This window comes from Drosophila pseudoobscura, chromosome 2 (assembly GCF_009870125.1).
Source record: "Drosophila pseudoobscura strain MV-25-SWS-2005 chromosome 2, UCI_Dpse_MV25, whole genome shotgun sequence".
NCBI lineage: Eukaryota > Metazoa > Arthropoda > Insecta > Diptera > Drosophilidae > Drosophila > Drosophila pseudoobscura.
The window spans coordinates 554,605-569,231 of NC_046679.1; the positions used below are offsets into that span (position 1 = coordinate 554,605).

Sequence of the window (14,627 nt, forward strand, 5' to 3'; positions counted from 1 at the left end):
ATTCAAATACAAATCCCCCGCACCGAAACTTTGCCCGTGAACTTGTTTATGCAAATGAAGCCGGCTCATCCACCATCTCTCGACCGACATCGACATGTCTCGACACGTCTCGAGTTTGTTTTGAGTGGAAAGCCGCAAAACCCGCTCAAAGCTGTTCCTTAACCCACCAAGCACCTTTCGGGGCAGTTAGAGAGACACAGAAATGTTTTGGTAACTAGCTTTATTTGATAATCTCGTACTCCAACGACACCTCGTGATCCCGGAAAACGTCGCAGGGCCGCGCAAAGGTCTGTGTGGCTTCGTGTATCCAAACGTTGCCGACTGCAGGTGAGAAAAAATCAAGACAAATAATCAGGTTAATTGCTAAAGGTTAACATTAATGTGAATTGACTTGAGAGTCGTTTAAATTGTGTGAGTCGGAACATTTTCTTACATTTTGTGTGCACTTTAAAAGGAAATAAAATGGTGTATTGAATTGAAAACTTGATGATTGGCCATAGACTTGAAGAGGATTTCGAATTTTAAAGTAAATTCAAAGTCTATTAAAGTCTATCGTGTATATGCTTGAACGCTTCATTTTCGGCCCTTGTGAGGGTCTTCTTTCAATTCCCCTTAGAATACTATATTTAAAAAATAAACTGACATCGCTAATCCCTATAAATGTACAGTACTTACTCCACTTGCTGCCCTTGAGGACCGGGCAGCCGGCGTGCTTGGTGCGATAGTCCACGTCGAGGGAGCGGTGCACGTTGTACCAGAAGAGGACGTTCCCCAGCTGCGGCTTCACCGCAAAGTTGAGGAAGGGAAACGCTGTGGCTCCGCCCTGCTCCACATCGGAGAGCTGCAGGGGATGGAACAGGGGCACGTCATAAATGTAAATGGGGGATTAGGTTGACTTGCTCTCACGTAAAAGATGGCGGTGGCCATGCGGTTGCCCTCTTCGGCGGGATAGTGGTCCGGGTCCCGGAAGAAGTCCCAGTGCGGCTCGTAGTGTCCGCCCACGCCGTAGTTGGCGACCTGCAGCTGCTCGCAGAAGGTCATGTCCAGGCCGGTGGCGTCGCTGAGGTCTGAGAGCATCCCCCCCATCGTTGGGTGGGAGTCGTAGGCGAGCCAGGCGTTCTTGCTGACGCGGAAGGAAGATTTCTTGTTTTGGCCACCGGGCAGGGGATTCACCGTGGAGCGGTGCATCCGGGGCACGGCCATCAGCCGAAGGTCGGCGATTTTGCGCGGGCTGAGCATGTCGTGGTAGGTGACCACGAAGGGGTCCAGGCTGTGCTCCTCCAGCTTTAGGGGCGCCAGATGTCGATAGGGGTGGCTTCCCAGCGAGTAGCGACAGCGAAGGGGACGCTCCTGGCGGGGAGAAGGGCCGACCTCGCCACGGCACACCTTCTCGTAGTGGGCGAACTCCTGCGTGAGCTGGAGAACTAAAATTAGTTTCAAATTGGCAGAAAGGATGGGAATTGGGCTGGGGCTTACACTGTAGGAATCTGAGTGCCTGGGCAGAGCCATGTCCTCCGCCTCCTCTGGGTTCGTCACCGCTCCCTTGTCGCCCAGATGCCAGTTCCGGATGCGCTTCGGATCGAATTGGAGAACCCGCTGGCTGAGCTCGTAAGCGGTGTCAAAGTCGCCTAAAAACTCGATTGGTCAATACATGCAAATAGCCAATCTCTAGATTTCTGCCTGCTGCTCACCCAGCTGGAACAAACTCTTGGCCACCGCCTCCATTCGATTGAGGGTTCCGCTGTCGGGGGTGGTTGCAGGGGCGGGACTGTGACGTCCCAGGCGCTCCATGGATTCGCGCAGCCACACCTTGGTGTTGTTGTAGTCCTCCATTTCAAAGAGTTGTTGACCCAGCACGAAGCAGTCCTGCCAGCTCATGTCGGAGCTAAAAAAGGATTCAAATAGATGATATACGAGCATATGAGCATATTTTAAGCCTCGCTGGTTATTGCTTATTGGAGCCTTCTCCCTCCATTACTCACCCATATTTTATGCCATTGAGTATGCCGGCGGCCACTTGGGCCACATCCAATTTGTAGGTGCTCTGCAGCCGGACCAGAGCCAAGGCAGCGCCATCCACGTCCTCTTGGCTGGGAAAACTCAGGCCATATCCCTGGGTAGCGTTGAAATCTGTAGGAGGGAAGCAGTTGTAGTAAGTATCTTCGCGGCCTTCGGTCTTATTTACCCATCTTATCAGCAATTTGCTGAACACGGGTCTCTAGATGCGGCCAGTCCGTGTGGAGGCGCTTCATCAGGCGGTACACATTCACCGGATTGGTCAGATAGTTTTCCGTATCCCTGGCGGCCACAACATGCTCCTGCTCGATGGCGAACACCTCGCTGGCGATGATAAACAGGACAGAATAAGGACAGGTTTCAGTTAAAGTTTAGGAGTACCAGTTTGCCAGTTTGTCAGTTTGTCAGTTTATGACTTGTGTCGTCACAAGCGCGAATTTAGCATACGAATATTCAGCCTTAATTAATTCTAATTTATGTCTGATTCTGCATTCATAATAGTTTTTACGATCGCAGCGATAGCCCACCGCGAGTCCGAACGAAAGCGAAATGCCAGCCACCAGCCACTAGCCGCCAGCTGCCGAGCCGTAAACCTGCTAACCAATTTTGTGATTATCCCCAAACTGTCACTAACTATCGCAAGTCGCTCACTAACTTACTAGCATGGCACTCTTCAAGTTCCTCGATCAAGTCAATTATTACAGAACTCAGACACAAAGTCTGCCGGTACCCACGTGGGCACGTGTCTCATTGAAAACTACTTCTCGCACAGGGCATAAAAACATTAATGGATTTTCGATCGTCAGGTTGTAATTAAATTAGCATTGTTCGAAAATCGTGATTTGACTAAAACTATACATAGTTTTCATAGTGGTTGATTCGACTATGCGTTATCCTCTAATAATTTCTAAACCGTTTTGAAAAAGTTCTTGAAATAAAGTCTTTGCACGATACTCGTAGAATCCCTTAAGACATGATTTCATGGAAATCTAGGACTTCCTGTGTCTGAGGTCGATTCATATTGAGGTCAGTTTCCCAATGATATCGCCGATGCTGTATTCCATCTTCTTTAGATCCTTTCACTCACCTCTCCAATCGTTGCAGCGATGTCCTGACTGCATTTACAGTAGTCCTTAAATTTTTTATTAGAAAGTCTTCTGTTTGCAGCAGTTTCTCTAGTCCCGTGATCGATGAGAAGTAATCAGAGCCGCGACACAAATGCCCCAGACAGGACAACAGTCCTAGGAGTACCAAGAGCCTCCTCATCTCGTAACTGAATTGATTTACTCAGATATGTATATATACTATATATTATCTATGTATCCTTTTTGTCTCTATGGGGTCGTCTGCGTGTATGTTCTGCTCTGCTGTTTTGGGCGTCCACCCCTGTTCGCGTCTCGCAGCTAACTGATCGTTTGAGCAGACCTTCGGCTCGGGACTGCGACATCCCAGAGACAGTCGGCGAAGTCGTTTTGCACGGGTTTCGGGTACTTCTAGTCTCGATATCAAACTAGTTGGCTATGAATACTACTATTTGGAGAAAACTGTGTTATTAGCCTGTTTTGTGCATTCTGATGAAGAGCCTACACTGAGAAGAAGCCGTTGTGCTTTTGCTTCTTCTCTTCAGTGAAAGTTGACCGATCTATTTTCAAATTAAATGTTCATATTTCAAAAGCAGACATCTCTGTATCATTTATGCATACTCCCCAATCAATCTTTCAGGATGGCATATTTTATTTACTTAGTGGTTGCTTTCGTTTTTCTCAGTGTATGGAGTTCTTGATGATCGGGCGTGTTTTATGGCTTGTTTTGTTCTGATTTACTGATGTTTATCGCATTAGCTCGTTTTCAATTCCGATTCCAATTCCGATTCAGATTCGGCTTTGTCTTCGGCTTGGATAGGATTTGGGTTTGACTTAGACCAGACCGAGCATATTAATTCGCACTAATTGGACGGGCGTCGTTTGATATTTAAGACTGCACTCCGACTGGCAGTAGTGCTGGGAAGTGCCCTCGTGGAAAGTGGCTTCGTTATGGCTTATTAACATATCATTTCCGATTGGGGCTGGCTGCCATCATATGTCATTTTAGTTTATGGATTCCCGACTGTGCATTGACGGGCCGTTGTTTATGCTCATCGGTTCCGTCCGACATTTTGGAGCAATGAATCTTCAATGAAGTGTCAACATAAAAGAGGTGAAGGGCATAGCGAAGATGTTAATACTCCAGCCTAATTGCTATCAAAATTTTTAGCATTATGTATGATAAATTGCTCAAAAAGAGGTGTTGCAGCAAAATCCTATTACTATAATTATTCCTTGATTGAAACGAGGTGTCCGAAGGGTAAAGTTCTGTGGAGACTCGACTTTTAATGATCCCTGAGACGTATATTTTCTGTTCGTTGTCAATCGTAGTAAGTCTTTAGTAAGGGTATACAAATGCAAATCGAATCCCAAATAAACATCACTATTTATTTTGATTCGCAATCGCCTTTGATTTAATGCCTCCAAAGGTAGCCAACACCTGTTTGATGACCCGATGTTTGCCTTTGCTACTCGTATTTCCTCTTGCCAACAGACCAACCTCCGCTCAGTCGCAATTATGGGTCTCAGCCAAGCAGAAATGATGCCATTCCCAGCCACCCAGCGGCCCAGTCAGTTGTATTTGCCCTGTCCATTCACACGTCGACCATCGACCACTCCCTGGAGTGCGAGTGGAATGCAATAAAAAGCTGATATTCAATAAAATGTCAAGGCTGCCTTTATTTTATTCTCCCGGCGGCAATTAATACATATGTGAAGCCATGGAAACGGTTGGTTTCCCTGTCAACTGAGCCCCGTCCATGCGGCTGCAAGGGAAATTGAGATGAATAATCATGGCATGGGGTGTCATGACTGGGGTCAGCCAGTCAGAGATGAGCGCGTGGACTGGGATTTCAACCTCCCACCCACTCATCCCTGCTCGAGGATACTCACACACTTGGACACCCAGGAGCACGGGACAGACTGCCTGTCGACTGCGGTAGTCCATCTCAGAGGCGGACGAGGACGTGGACGCGGACACGGACGTGGTGCGTGTGCGCCAATGGAGCAGCGCGCCACGTGGGACATTCACGCCAAGCTCCAGCTGGGGGAAGACCACGGCTCCGCCCATTCCGGGTGCCTGGAGCTGGAAGCGAAAGGCCAAAATCCAATTAGGGACACATTAATCAGTTAATTAGTACACACACATTCAGCATGACACGTGTCTGGTGGTACTGTCCCCGAACGGGCTCCTCTGGCTTGGTCGTGTGCTCGTGGCCATGGCGACGTCCCTCCCAGAGATCCTTTTCGCCTCTGACATGCCCGAGTTGATGGTGAATGCCTCTCAGCTTCTTTTGGGCCAGCATCGAGAACTTTAGTGGCTGATAACTGGCCCCTTTTCCCATCTCCTCCTCGTCCATCAGTTCCAAGAGTTGATCGCTCTGCTTAAGGGTCAGCACATCATGGTGCAGGGCTATGTAGGGGTCGGAGCTGAGGAGCTCCACTCTGGCTGGCTGGAGTAAGGACCAGGGCGAGCTCCTCTCCAGTTGGCAGTGGGTGAAGCGACCTCCAGTCGTGGCCTCCTGGGTGGCTCCACGACAGAGTTCTTCTATGAGCAGCTGCTCCGCAGATTTGGGCTTAGGATTCTGAAAAAGGTATTTCAGTCATCTCTTTGCACAAAGATTCCATTGCCAGTGTCCCTCCTGAAATTCTATTTTCCACCTACTTTTGTCCTTGACTTTGGCGTTTGCCCACCCCTGCCCGAGGGCAACTGTGTGGTGGTCTTGGCCAGAGCTCGCTCAATCTTGTCCTTGGCCTTTTGCACATTTTGGTTCATCGGTCGGAGGAGCAGCAGCTCATCCGCGGTTGCCAGGGCCTGGGAAAGTTCTCCTGCGGCGAGAGGGGGGGGAAGAGAAAATTCTTTGAAAATTGGGCAAATTGCATTGAATCGGGGAAAGCCAACCCGCGCGGTATTCCATGTTGAGGGCCGCCTCCAGTATCTGAACCTTTCCGCGCACCCGCTCGCTTCGGTGGTCCGTGGCATTTGTGGCCGGCGGCAGCTTATCCAGAGCCGTCTCCAGCCAGAACTTGGCCACTCCGACATCCGACTTCATGGCCATTTCCAGGCAATCGCTCCAGGACATGGCTGAGCTATAAGTATGCAAACAATTTTTTATTGTTTTCCGTTTCCCACTTCCTGTATTCCTGCAATCCTGTAATCCTGTACAGTGTACACTTACCCCAACTTCATGCCATTGACCACGCCCAGGGAGAGGCTTGCCGGCTCCAACTCGTAGACCGACTGCAGATGGAGGAGATTGCTTAGGGCCTGCTCGTAGTCCTCCTCTGTGGGGAGAACCAGCTCGCTGTCCCTGAGTCTGTCATCAATCACGCTGATATTGTGCGTGGAATTCGCCTGCTGCTCCAGTCTCGGCCAGACGGTCTCGAAGCGCTTCAGTATGGTCAGCACATTGAGCGGGTTTCCCATGTACTCCTCCACGCGATCCCCCACCTGGATGTGGATCGCCTCGATGGCCGCAGTCTCCCTCCTGATCTCCTCCAGCTGCTCGTCCAGGCGCTCTATATAGTCGCGGAGTTCATCAATGAGCAACGTTTCCGTGGCCAGCAGGGCCTCCAGCTGCTCCTCACTGTTGGAGGAGCAGCCAACCGTTGACCAGAGAAGTAACACCTGGAGTACCCACAAAAATCCAACAGCTCCGGACATTTGCATAATTAGATGTCTCGCTGCCACTCTTTTTATTTCTTCTTCGGCTTTGTTCTCTTCTCTTCTTCGCTTCTCTCCGGTTTTTCGGGTCAATGACAGTGACAATGTTTCAGTATTTTTTTTTTTAAGAATTTATGGTAGGTTCGAATCGAATGGAGAATCGTAGACTAGCGGGCTTGAAAGATGCTTCTGGACTGAGTCCAAGATTCGCTTCTTCCGAGTATAGATGCTCGTTTATCTGAAGAAAGTTGTGGTACAACTTTTTTTGTGCTCTTCGATGAATAGTTATTAACCTTTAAGCTCGACCTCCTCGTCATACAACCCGCAATCATAGAGACAGAGTACTCAGTCCATAAATGGAAGTTTAGGCTGGAAAATGTTTCTTTGATATAACCAAATCGACTCATTGTTCATTCATTTAAAGTCTCATAATTGCTTTATTTTTTTTTGTAATGATTTAAAAAACTTAATAAATTGCGGTAATTTTTGTCTGACAATAAAGCCATTGAATACATTGAAATAAAATTTAAAGCTTTTTGAAATAAAAAATAGAATTTATTTTTGGTGAAAAATAATCATAGCCGGATATCCACTACTTGTTTTCAAGTTCGAGGAACTTTTCAGCATCGCTGGTCAGCGCGCAGGGTCTCCTGAACTCCTGGGCAGCCTCATGGAACCACTGATTGCATACTGGAAGGGAAGAGATGCTCACTGTAGTCACAAATCAAATCAAATCATCATTAGGCACTTGAAGAACGTACTCCACTTGGAGCCCTTGAGCACGGGACAGCCAGCGTGCTTGGTGCGGAAGTCCTTGTGGAGGGAACGATGGAGGTTATACCAGACCAGAAGACTACCCTTGACAGGCGGAACGGCCAGATGGAGGAAGGGAAAAGCAGTGGCCCCTCCCAAGGGGACATCGTTCAGCTACAGATGGAAATATGAATGTTATGAAAGGGGCTTGGAAGAGCAGAATCCCAACTCACGTAGAAAAGAGCTGTCAATAGGCGATTTCCTTTCCAGCCAAAGTTCTTTTCGGCGTCCTACGGAGAGCGGAAGAAGAATATAATTAAATAAGTAATAAGTCAATGGCAATACGTATGTACATCCATGAAGTCGAAGTGCGGCTCGTACTGCCCTCCAATTCCATAGTTCACCAGCTGCAGGGGCTCCGCAGTGTCTGTGCTCAGGCCGGTGATGTCCTCCAGTCGCTGCTTGATGTCCGCCAGCCAGGGATTGTTCTCGTACCACAACCACGTGTTCTGGCTGGTGCGGATATCCGAGACGGTGGAGTTTCCAGTTTGGCCGATCTCCGAGCGCGTCACCTGCCCCTTGCCGTGTTCGATGATCTGCTCTGATTCCTTGTCGCTGAGCACATCGTGGAAATAGGCCACATAGGGGTCCCCGCTGAGCTGTTCCACCTTGAAGGGCGAGAGGCGCTGGTAGGGCACATCCTGGTGGCTCAACCAGCACCTGAGATACCGCTGCTCTTTAGGGGACTGCCGCAGTTCTCCTCGACACACGCGCTGGTAGAGCTCTTGGCTCTCCTTCAGCTCTGGCTCTGGCTCTGGAGCAGCCTCCTGCGGAGGATCTAGTTTCATCCTGGGACTACTACTGATGCTCCTCTCTCGTGCCAGCAGCGCCTCGTACACAATCTTGTTCTTCACGGCCTCCTGATGGCCAGGTTCCGCATCCAATATTTCGTTGTTCAGCTTGTGGGCCAGCTTCTTGTTGCCCAATTGGCTAAAGGCAGTGGAGAGCTGCTCCAGGATCTGCACCTTAGTGATCTTGGGAAGCACATATCCTGAAGGATCCCGAGGCAGTCTGGTCCTCGCTTCCAACAGCCACTCAGAGCCGTAAGAGTACTCCTTCATCTGGCAAAGATGCCGCCCGATCTCATAGCAGTCACTGGCACTGATTGACAAATTCATTTGGCGCTGTTCCTCGGGAGCCAAGAATCCCGCCGCCAGCTGCTTTGTGGGTAGTTTGTACATCTCCTGCAGGCGCCACAAGCCGCGAGTGGCGCCGAGCAGATCCTCCTTGGTCGGTTCCTGGATCTCAGCCTTTTTCAGCCCCGCGCTTACCGAAGTCTTGTAGTTATCCAAGTTACTCGTATCGAAGACCGGCTCGAAGACACTGTGCTTCCAGTCGTGGACGAGGCGTCTGATGGTGGTGAAGGCATTGATTGGGTTGCCAAAAAACGCCTCAATGTCCCCGTGCCGACTATGCAGCTGTTCCACATGTTGAAGAAACCTGAAAATCCATTCTTTTGTTAAAATTAATTTCACACCGTGAAATTCACGAGTGCTCTTTTCAACCTTTCGATGTTCTCCTGCTGCTGCTGGGCTTTTTCCAAGTAATCTTCGAACCGTTCCACCAGGAAGGCCTCTACATCCAGCAGCCGCTCCACTTCGCTGATGGCCGAATAGTAGTCCCCGCTAACCAGGCCCAGGCCCACACCCGCGAGGAGTGTCCACAGAAACGCTATGACTCGGGACATTCTCTCTGCTCTGTCTCTAGATCGTTACTGCTATCGGTAGAAGATTGGATTGGAGACAGACTGTCTGCCGCACACGCAGCAGCTCGGCAAACATTGACACAGTTGCGTTTTCCCTTCTGAGGCCTCTGGATTGGGGACAAACACATCGTAGCATTCGTGTGGAAACCTACATTTAAAAAATTTGAAAGGTAACAAAGTTAGGAAGCCTATTAGTAGGTGATGGATATTGTTGGGTTAAGCAGCCCAATATTAGCGAAAAGGTTCAGTAGCTCAACAGATATCAAAGCGAGAAAAATGCATTTCCCGCTTGTTAGTAGTTTCTTTAAACTCATAAACAAACGTTTAGTATACACGTAATTTTCAAAATGAGAAGATTGAAGTGCTTCCTGTGCTTGATCTACCTTTGGTTTCCCGGTGCGACCTTAAGGCAGCTAAACAAGAACTATGCCATGTCTATATACGATCTGGGAGAGCTACTGACCCACAATAAAGTGCTGGTCAACCACCTAGAGGCCTACGCGGATAAGTTGCAGCAGAGGGTGGACCTTATAGACAGGTGAGTCAAACTTCATGAGACTAAGCTTTTAACAGTTTTTCCATGGCCCTACAGTTATGTTGAGATCATGAAAGAGAAGATAGCTCGCGCACAAAGGATGGATCACGACCCTCCGTCTAGTTTTTCCTTCATGCGACACATGCAATTCGATTGGCCCAACATTCTGTGGTATCTGGAGCAGCAGCCGGGTGAAGGTCAGTGCTCCTCAACCCATCGAAGAACCATTTCATAAGCGATGTTTTTCTACAGCTCAAGCTACAGGTATAAGCCTTCTTTACTCTGATTTACCGACTACCAAGGATTTGGAGGAAACCCTTAATGGGCTGTGGCGCATTCAGACCATTTACAATCTAAATGGCTCTGATATGGCCAAGGGACTCCTGATGGGAGTGCAGCACAAGTGAGTGGAAGAAATCATTCGAATAAGAATAGTAGTGCTCATTAATTTCCAGTTACTCCACCACCCCATTTGAGGGCTATACCATCGCCAAGTATTTGGCGAAATGGGAGGACTATGCCAAGGCAAAAGATTGGATCTCTGTGGCCCTGGATCTATACCAGGCCGATGAGGATTACTGGGATTTGTATGAACAGCAGGGACTGTCTGCGGAAAACCTGTATGAACTGTATGTTGAGGTTTTAAATAACTTGAGCGAGGACAAGGAAAGGCCTCTTTCCACGATGATTGAAGCCCTAAAGAGGCATCCAAAGAACCACAACTTGAAGCGGGCTCTCACTAGGCTGGAAATGAGCCATCGCATTGGGGAAGAGCCCCAGGAACAGGTCAGTGGAGGAACCGCAAAGAAAAGCCAGTAATGCGGATTAATCTATCATTTAGGAGTCTGAAGACCAGGATGAATTCCTGGACTGCTGCTCTAGAGAGTGCCGGCGAGGATCCCGACTTTACTGCCTTTACAATACCACTGCAACAGCGTTCCTCCGCCTGGCACCCCTGAAAATGGAGCTGCTATCACTTGATCCCTACGTGGTGCTCTACCATGATGTGCTTGCGGATAGGGAAATGTCTTTACTGAAGTCGATGGCACAGAAGGACTTGGTTCGAGCTTCAACCTACGATGTAATGGATAAAAAGCACTCAGAAGATCCAAACCGCACCACAAAAGCCCGTTGGCTGGACCCTAGCCATAGTCTAATACGAAGGATGGGCATATTGACAGAGGACATGACTAACCTGGATCTCGAAAGATTGGAGGACTTTCAGGTTCTCAACTACGGCATTGGCGGCCACGATGATATCCACCCTGACTATTATGAGGTGAGGTCTTGATACTTTAAACCAACCTGATCGAATTTATTTTAGGGTTCTAATCCTGAACTCCCCGATCGCGTTGCCACATTATTGTTCTACGTGAGTAACCTGTTGTTCATCTTTGGGAAGAGTTTCTATGAATCCCTCTTTCATTTAGTTGAGTGATGTGCCTCTGGGGGGCGCCACAGTGTTTCCCTTACTCGATCTGTCGGTGTTTCCCAAGAGGGGAGCAGTCTTGATGTGGTACAACTTGGATCACAAGGGGCAAGGCATTGAAAAGACCGTTCACTCGGCCTGTCCCGTCGTTGTCGGCTCCAGATGGGGTAAAATCAGCCTTAAAACCGAAACGTGATTGATTTACTCATGCATTTCCTCCCAAACAGTGATGACCAAGTGGGTAAATCAGCAACCCCAACTATTTCGACGGCCTTGCCTAAGAGAGTAGTGAATAAAGTCTTTCGTTGAACGGAAACCATGTCAGATTCATGACCAATCGATTTCCCTGTCTTAGCTTTATTTTCTCTATTGAAACTTCAGTCAGTGGCATTCCAGAGATAATGTTGAGCAGAAGTCTTCTCTATCTGTCGATTTTGGTTGTTGTCCGCAATGGTGGCGCCCTGAAGCTGGAAGAGAGCGAAGTGGTGGATCAATTCTATTCCACTTCAATCGTTAGCATGGAGGATCTCCTGGAGTTCCATGCGGATTTGCTTTTCCAGCTGAACAGCTACATTGACGTTCTGAGAGCTAGGATGAAACTCATACGAAGGTGGGTCTAGGGTTCTGTTTTGTAAGCCCGGGTTTCATCCTCCCCTCCCTCTAGGATAGCAGATTACATGATGGAGCATGATCATATAGTCAACCTCGAGGACCATTCCCTAAACTACTTTCATCTCGTTCGGCACATGCACAAGGATTGGGCACACGTGCTGGAGTTGATGGAGCAGCCCTTGGGTAAGAGTCAGCTGCTGTTTCTAAAGGAGTCGCGGCCCCACTATCCCAGTGCCTGGGACTTGGAAGAAGGCTCCTTGGGTATTCACAGGATGCAGAAGACCTATCAGCTGCAGCCCAAGGATATGGTCAGAGGCCTGCTCGATGGCGTTCATCATGGGTAGGTGCAGCCATAAAAAAAAGACCATTTCCTCCTTCATTCGAGGTCCTTTGCAGGACACGCTTTTCAACCCTCGAGTGTTTCACCGTGGCTCGAGCAATATATAAGAAGCACAGATACCACGACGCGGTGACTTGGCTGGAAGAGACCCTTAGCCTATACGATCAGGCATCAGAGCAGACAAAAGAGAACTACCAGATACTTGGATTTGATGTCTCCCAAGCGAACAACCTGTACATCAAAGGCCTCATGCATCTAAGTGAGTTTTGCAATCAATTGACACAAATCTCTCCTAATGACAATCAGATCGCTATAAGGATGCTTTGAAAGCCATTGATCGGGATCCCAAACCCTACCTACGGCGACTTCGCGATCGAGTAGAGATGCGGATGATGAGCACTATCGATCTTCCGCTAGAGAAGCCCAATCCTCCTCTGACTGGCTTACAGCTCTGCTGTCGTGGGGGCTGCCCGTATCGGGACATGCACCGCCTGACCTGTAGCTACAACACCACAGCCGCGCCCTTCCTCCGGCTGGCTCCCTTCAAGACGGAGATCCTCTCACTCTCCCCCTACATGGTGCTCTACCACGGCGTCATCACACCGCTGGAGTCGCTGACGTTGAAAAATCTATCCAAGCCCCACATGAAACGTCGGGCCATGACCTTCAACAAACAGAAGCTGAGGCCTTTAATCGATTCGGGACGTACCTCGAACTCTGTGTGGCTCACGTCCCACGAAAATACGGTCATGGAGCGGTTAGAACGAAGAGTCGGTGTCATGACAAACTTCGAGATGGAGAACTCGGAGGTATACCAGCTGATCAACTACGGGATCGGAGGCCACTACAAGCCCCACACCGACCACTTTGAGACCCCACAGGTGAAGTCCCGACCGTAACGGAATTGGACTCATTTCTGATCTATGATTTCCTCCTTAGGCTCTCGAGCATCGCGGAGGAGGAGACCGAATAGCCACCGTTCTTTTTTATGTATGTTAAATGTCGAGTTTTGATTGAAACCCACTCTAGTTGTCGTGTCCTGCAGCTCAGTGATGTTCCCCAAGGTGGTGCCACTCTCTTTCCACGTCTAAATATCTCCGTTCAACCACGACAAGGTGATGCTCTTCTCTGGTACAACCTCAACGATCGAGGACAGGGCGAAATAGGCACCGTCCATACTTCTTGTCCCATAATCCAGGGATCTAAATGGGGTAAGTATTCTCTTGAACGTATAATGAAACCCATATGCACTTTTCTCTCTGTTTCAGCCCTGGTCAAATGGATAGACGAGCTGTCGCAGCCGTTCCGCAGACCGTGTAATCGATAGTACTTCCTTTTATACCCATATCTAATACAGAATTCTGTTAGGCACGCTTCGCTTTGACACTATTCATCGCAGAATCGCACTCCTACATCAATCATGTGGTTTTCTCTGCGAGTAAGAATCGTTCTGACGACTCTTTCCTACTCTTTTTGGGTGGAGGCAAACGATGGGAAGGGTTCTTATTCCAATTTGGGCATTAAAGGACTGATAGATGTGGAGGAGAAGTCAAATGGTGGACTATAGCAGTGTGCTCCAGAAAAAGATCAGTTTGATGCGTCGGTAGGTGCCACATTGAAGTAGAAAAAATCCTGACCTTAGTCAATCCAATCTCAGTTACATTGCTTTGATGAGAGTGAAGCAAACGCATGCGGAACCCGACAGGGAGCAGTATATGGCCAATCCCCTCCAAAGCTATTCTCTGATCCACCACATGCACTTCGACTGGACGACTTGGCGTAGGCTCATGGAGCAGTCACTAGGCAGAGGTAGACTCCACAAACATACAAACGCTCTCCATTAATCAAGATCTCTTCCCTTTATTTAGAGCAAATCTCTGAAATCCGTGCACTAATGCCCCAAATTTCCAGAATAGAATATGGTACCGCCATGCAAGATCTCATCCACGAACCCATGGCAGCAGTTCCGTTCGAGTAAGTGCAAGAAATCGATAGAATTGAGCGAGGAAAGAGTCTTAACAGATCCATATACAGTCCGGTGGAGGCCTTGGAGCTTGCTACCTTCGCATACGACAAGGAGCGCCCCGATCTCGCCGAGATGTGGCTGAATGTGACACTATCCGGCTACCAGAAACTCAGTCCCAGCAAAAAGGAACTCTACAAAGTGCTGAGCGTGGTCAAAGAAAGTGAAGTGCAAAAGCTCTATAAAAAGGTAAAAAAAATTAACAAATTGTTTTGGATTTTTGAATTGTTAAAAAAGATGTTGTGGCTATATTACAAACTCTAAGTAATACATATGATGCTGTACTTCGCAATCAGCTCTGTAATCAGCGCAAGTTGCGACCAGGAAATGTCCCGCGTTGACGTTAGATAAATGCATGTCGCATACAAATACAAAATACAACATTTCAATGTAAATAAATATTGTATC

The 14,627-nt window shown here is 48.5% G+C and overlaps 6 protein-coding genes across 11 annotated transcripts; 3 read left to right on the forward strand and 3 right to left on the reverse strand.

Moving 5' to 3' along the window:
- Positions 1-202: 202 nt before the first annotated feature.
- Positions 203-3,431, reverse strand: PH4alphaNE1 (prolyl-4-hydroxylase-alpha NE1). Its single transcript, XM_001357628.4, has 8 exons — positions 3,104-3,431; positions 2,186-2,340; positions 1,983-2,130; positions 1,692-1,885; positions 1,477-1,628; positions 907-1,416; positions 676-841; positions 203-321 (listed from the first exon to the last, which is right to left on the reverse strand). Exons 1-8 carry the CDS (start codon positions 3,280-3,282, stop codon positions 221-223), a joined length of 1,605 nt encoding a protein of 534 aa, XP_001357665.1. The 5' UTR covers positions 3,283-3,431; the 3' UTR covers positions 203-220.
- A 1,322-nt stretch (positions 3,432-4,753) lies between these two features.
- Positions 4,754-6,790, reverse strand: LOC4800382 (prolyl 4-hydroxylase subunit alpha-2). Of its 2 annotated transcripts, XM_001357630.4 has the most exons (6): positions 6,278-6,790; positions 6,001-6,188; positions 5,764-5,927; positions 5,246-5,683; positions 4,992-5,184; positions 4,754-4,864 (listed from the first exon to the last, which is right to left on the reverse strand). In XM_001357630.4, the coding sequence occupies exons 1-6, from the start codon at positions 6,766-6,768 to the stop codon at positions 4,842-4,844; spliced, it is 1,497 nt and encodes a 498-aa protein (XP_001357667.4). In that variant the 5' UTR covers positions 6,769-6,790; the 3' UTR covers positions 4,754-4,841. The 2 variants fall into 2 exon arrangements, with proteins under 2 accessions (XP_001357667.4, XP_015038633.2); XM_015183147.2 differs by lacking the exon at positions 4,754-4,864 and having other exon boundaries at positions 5,009-5,184; positions 5,244-5,683.
- A 34-nt stretch (positions 6,791-6,824) lies between these two features.
- PH4alphaSG1 (prolyl-4-hydroxylase-alpha SG1) lies at positions 6,825-9,446 on the reverse strand. Of its 2 annotated transcripts, none has more exons than XM_015183123.2 (5): positions 9,081-9,446; positions 7,869-9,015; positions 7,749-7,805; positions 7,524-7,689; positions 6,825-7,473 (listed from the first exon to the last, which is right to left on the reverse strand). In XM_015183123.2, exons 1-5 carry the CDS (start codon positions 9,260-9,262, stop codon positions 7,355-7,357), a joined length of 1,671 nt encoding a protein of 556 aa, XP_015038609.2. In that variant the 5' UTR covers positions 9,263-9,446; the 3' UTR covers positions 6,825-7,354. The 2 variants fall into 2 exon arrangements, with proteins under 2 accessions (XP_015038609.2, XP_001357664.3); XM_001357627.4 differs by having other exon boundaries at positions 6,825-7,452; positions 9,081-9,443.
- Positions 9,447-9,591: 145 nt separating this feature from the next.
- LOC6896722 (prolyl 4-hydroxylase subunit alpha-1-like) lies at positions 9,592-11,585 on the forward strand. Its single transcript, XM_002136899.3, has 8 exons — positions 9,592-9,818; positions 9,873-10,012; positions 10,068-10,218; positions 10,271-10,601; positions 10,657-11,094; positions 11,140-11,187; positions 11,246-11,411; positions 11,472-11,585. The coding sequence occupies exons 1-8, from the start codon at positions 9,628-9,630 to the stop codon at positions 11,531-11,533; spliced, it is 1,527 nt and encodes a 508-aa protein (XP_002136935.1). The 5' UTR covers positions 9,592-9,627; the 3' UTR covers positions 11,534-11,585.
- Positions 11,586-11,617: 32 nt separating this feature from the next.
- Positions 11,618-13,608, forward strand: LOC6896721 (prolyl 4-hydroxylase subunit alpha-1-like). Its single transcript, XM_033379078.1, has 7 exons — positions 11,618-11,854; positions 11,909-12,196; positions 12,253-12,455; positions 12,503-13,077; positions 13,136-13,186; positions 13,242-13,407; positions 13,465-13,608. The coding sequence occupies exons 1-7, from the start codon at positions 11,646-11,648 to the stop codon at positions 13,521-13,523; spliced, it is 1,551 nt and encodes a 516-aa protein (XP_033234969.1). The 5' UTR covers positions 11,618-11,645; the 3' UTR covers positions 13,524-13,608.
- A 33-nt stretch (positions 13,609-13,641) lies between these two features.
- Positions 13,642-14,526, forward strand: LOC26533096 (uncharacterized). Of its 4 annotated transcripts, none has more exons than XM_033379137.1 (4): positions 13,642-13,799; positions 13,854-14,005; positions 14,065-14,170; positions 14,231-14,526. In XM_033379137.1, exons 1-4 carry the CDS (start codon positions 13,732-13,734, stop codon positions 14,481-14,483), a joined length of 579 nt encoding a protein of 192 aa, XP_033235028.1. In that variant the 5' UTR covers positions 13,642-13,731; the 3' UTR covers positions 14,484-14,526. The 4 variants fall into 4 exon arrangements, with proteins under 4 accessions (XP_033235028.1, XP_033235017.1, XP_033235034.1 ...); XM_033379126.1 differs by having other exon boundaries at positions 13,656-13,799; positions 14,219-14,526; XM_033379143.1 differs by lacking the exon at positions 13,854-14,005 and having other exon boundaries at positions 13,656-13,799; positions 14,108-14,170; positions 14,219-14,526.
- Positions 14,527-14,627: the final 101 nt, after the last annotated feature.

Bases quoted from the DNA above. Each gene is read 5' to 3' on its own strand.
- LOC6896722 (XM_002136899.3), top strand. From the start codon at position 9,628: ATGAGAAGATTGAAGTGCTTCCTGTGCTTGATCTACCTTTGGTTTCCC. The intron at 9,819-9,872 runs GTGAGTCAAACT...ATGGCCCTACAG, and splicing joins AGGGTGGACCTTATAGACAG to TTATGTTGAGATCATGAAAG. The intron at 10,602-10,656 runs GTCAGTGGAGGA...TCTATCATTTAG, and splicing joins GGGAAGAGCCCCAGGAACAG to GAGTCTGAAGACCAGGATGA.
- LOC6896721 (XM_033379078.1), top strand. From the start codon at position 11,646: ATGTTGAGCAGAAGTCTTCTCTATCTGTCGATTTTGGTTGTTGTCCGC. The intron at 12,197-12,252 runs GTAGGTGCAGCC...GGTCCTTTGCAG, and splicing joins CTCGATGGCGTTCATCATGG to GACACGCTTTTCAACCCTCG. The intron at 13,078-13,135 runs GTGAAGTCCCGA...TTTCCTCCTTAG, and splicing joins ACCACTTTGAGACCCCACAG to GCTCTCGAGCATCGCGGAGG.
- PH4alphaNE1 (XM_001357628.4), bottom strand. From the start codon at position 3,282: ATGAGGAGGCTCTTGGTACTCCTAGGACTGTTGTCCTGTCTGGGGCAT. The intron at 2,341-3,103 runs GTGAGTGAAAGG...TATCATCGCCAG, and splicing joins TCGCTGCAACGATTGGAGAG to CGAGGTGTTCGCCATCGAGC. The intron at 2,131-2,185 runs GTAAATAAGACC...TCCCTCCTACAG, and splicing joins GCAAATTGCTGATAAGATGG to ATTTCAACGCTACCCAGGGA.
- PH4alphaSG1 (XM_015183123.2), bottom strand. From the start codon at position 9,262: ATGTCCCGAGTCATAGCGTTTCTGTGGACACTCCTCGCGGGTGTGGGC. The intron at 7,806-7,868 runs GTACATACGTAT...CGCTCTCCGTAG, and splicing joins CGCACTTCGACTTCATGGAT to GACGCCGAAAAGAACTTTGG. The intron at 7,690-7,748 runs GTGAGTTGGGAT...TTCCATCTGTAG, and splicing joins TATTGACAGCTCTTTTCTAC to CTGAACGATGTCCCCTTGGG.
- LOC26533096 (XM_033379126.1), top strand. From the start codon at position 13,732: ATGTGGAGGAGAAGTCAAATGGTGGACTATAGCAGTGTGCTCCAGAAA. The intron at 13,800-13,853 runs GTAGGTGCCACA...ATCCAATCTCAG, and splicing joins AAGATCAGTTTGATGCGTCG to TTACATTGCTTTGATGAGAG. The intron at 14,171-14,218 runs GTAAGTGCAAGA...GAGTCTTAACAG, and splicing joins ATGGCAGCAGTTCCGTTCGA to ATCCATATACAGTCCGGTGG.
- LOC4800382 (XM_001357630.4), bottom strand. From the start codon at position 6,768: ATGCAAATGTCCGGAGCTGTTGGATTTTTGTGGGTACTCCAGGTGTTA. The intron at 6,189-6,277 runs GTAAGTGTACAC...GCATACTTATAG, and splicing joins GTCAATGGCATGAAGTTGGG to CTCAGCCATGTCCTGGAGCG. The intron at 5,684-5,763 runs GTAGGTGGAAAA...TACCTTTTTCAG, and splicing joins CGCCAAAGTCAAGGACAAAA to AATCCTAAGCCCAAATCTGC.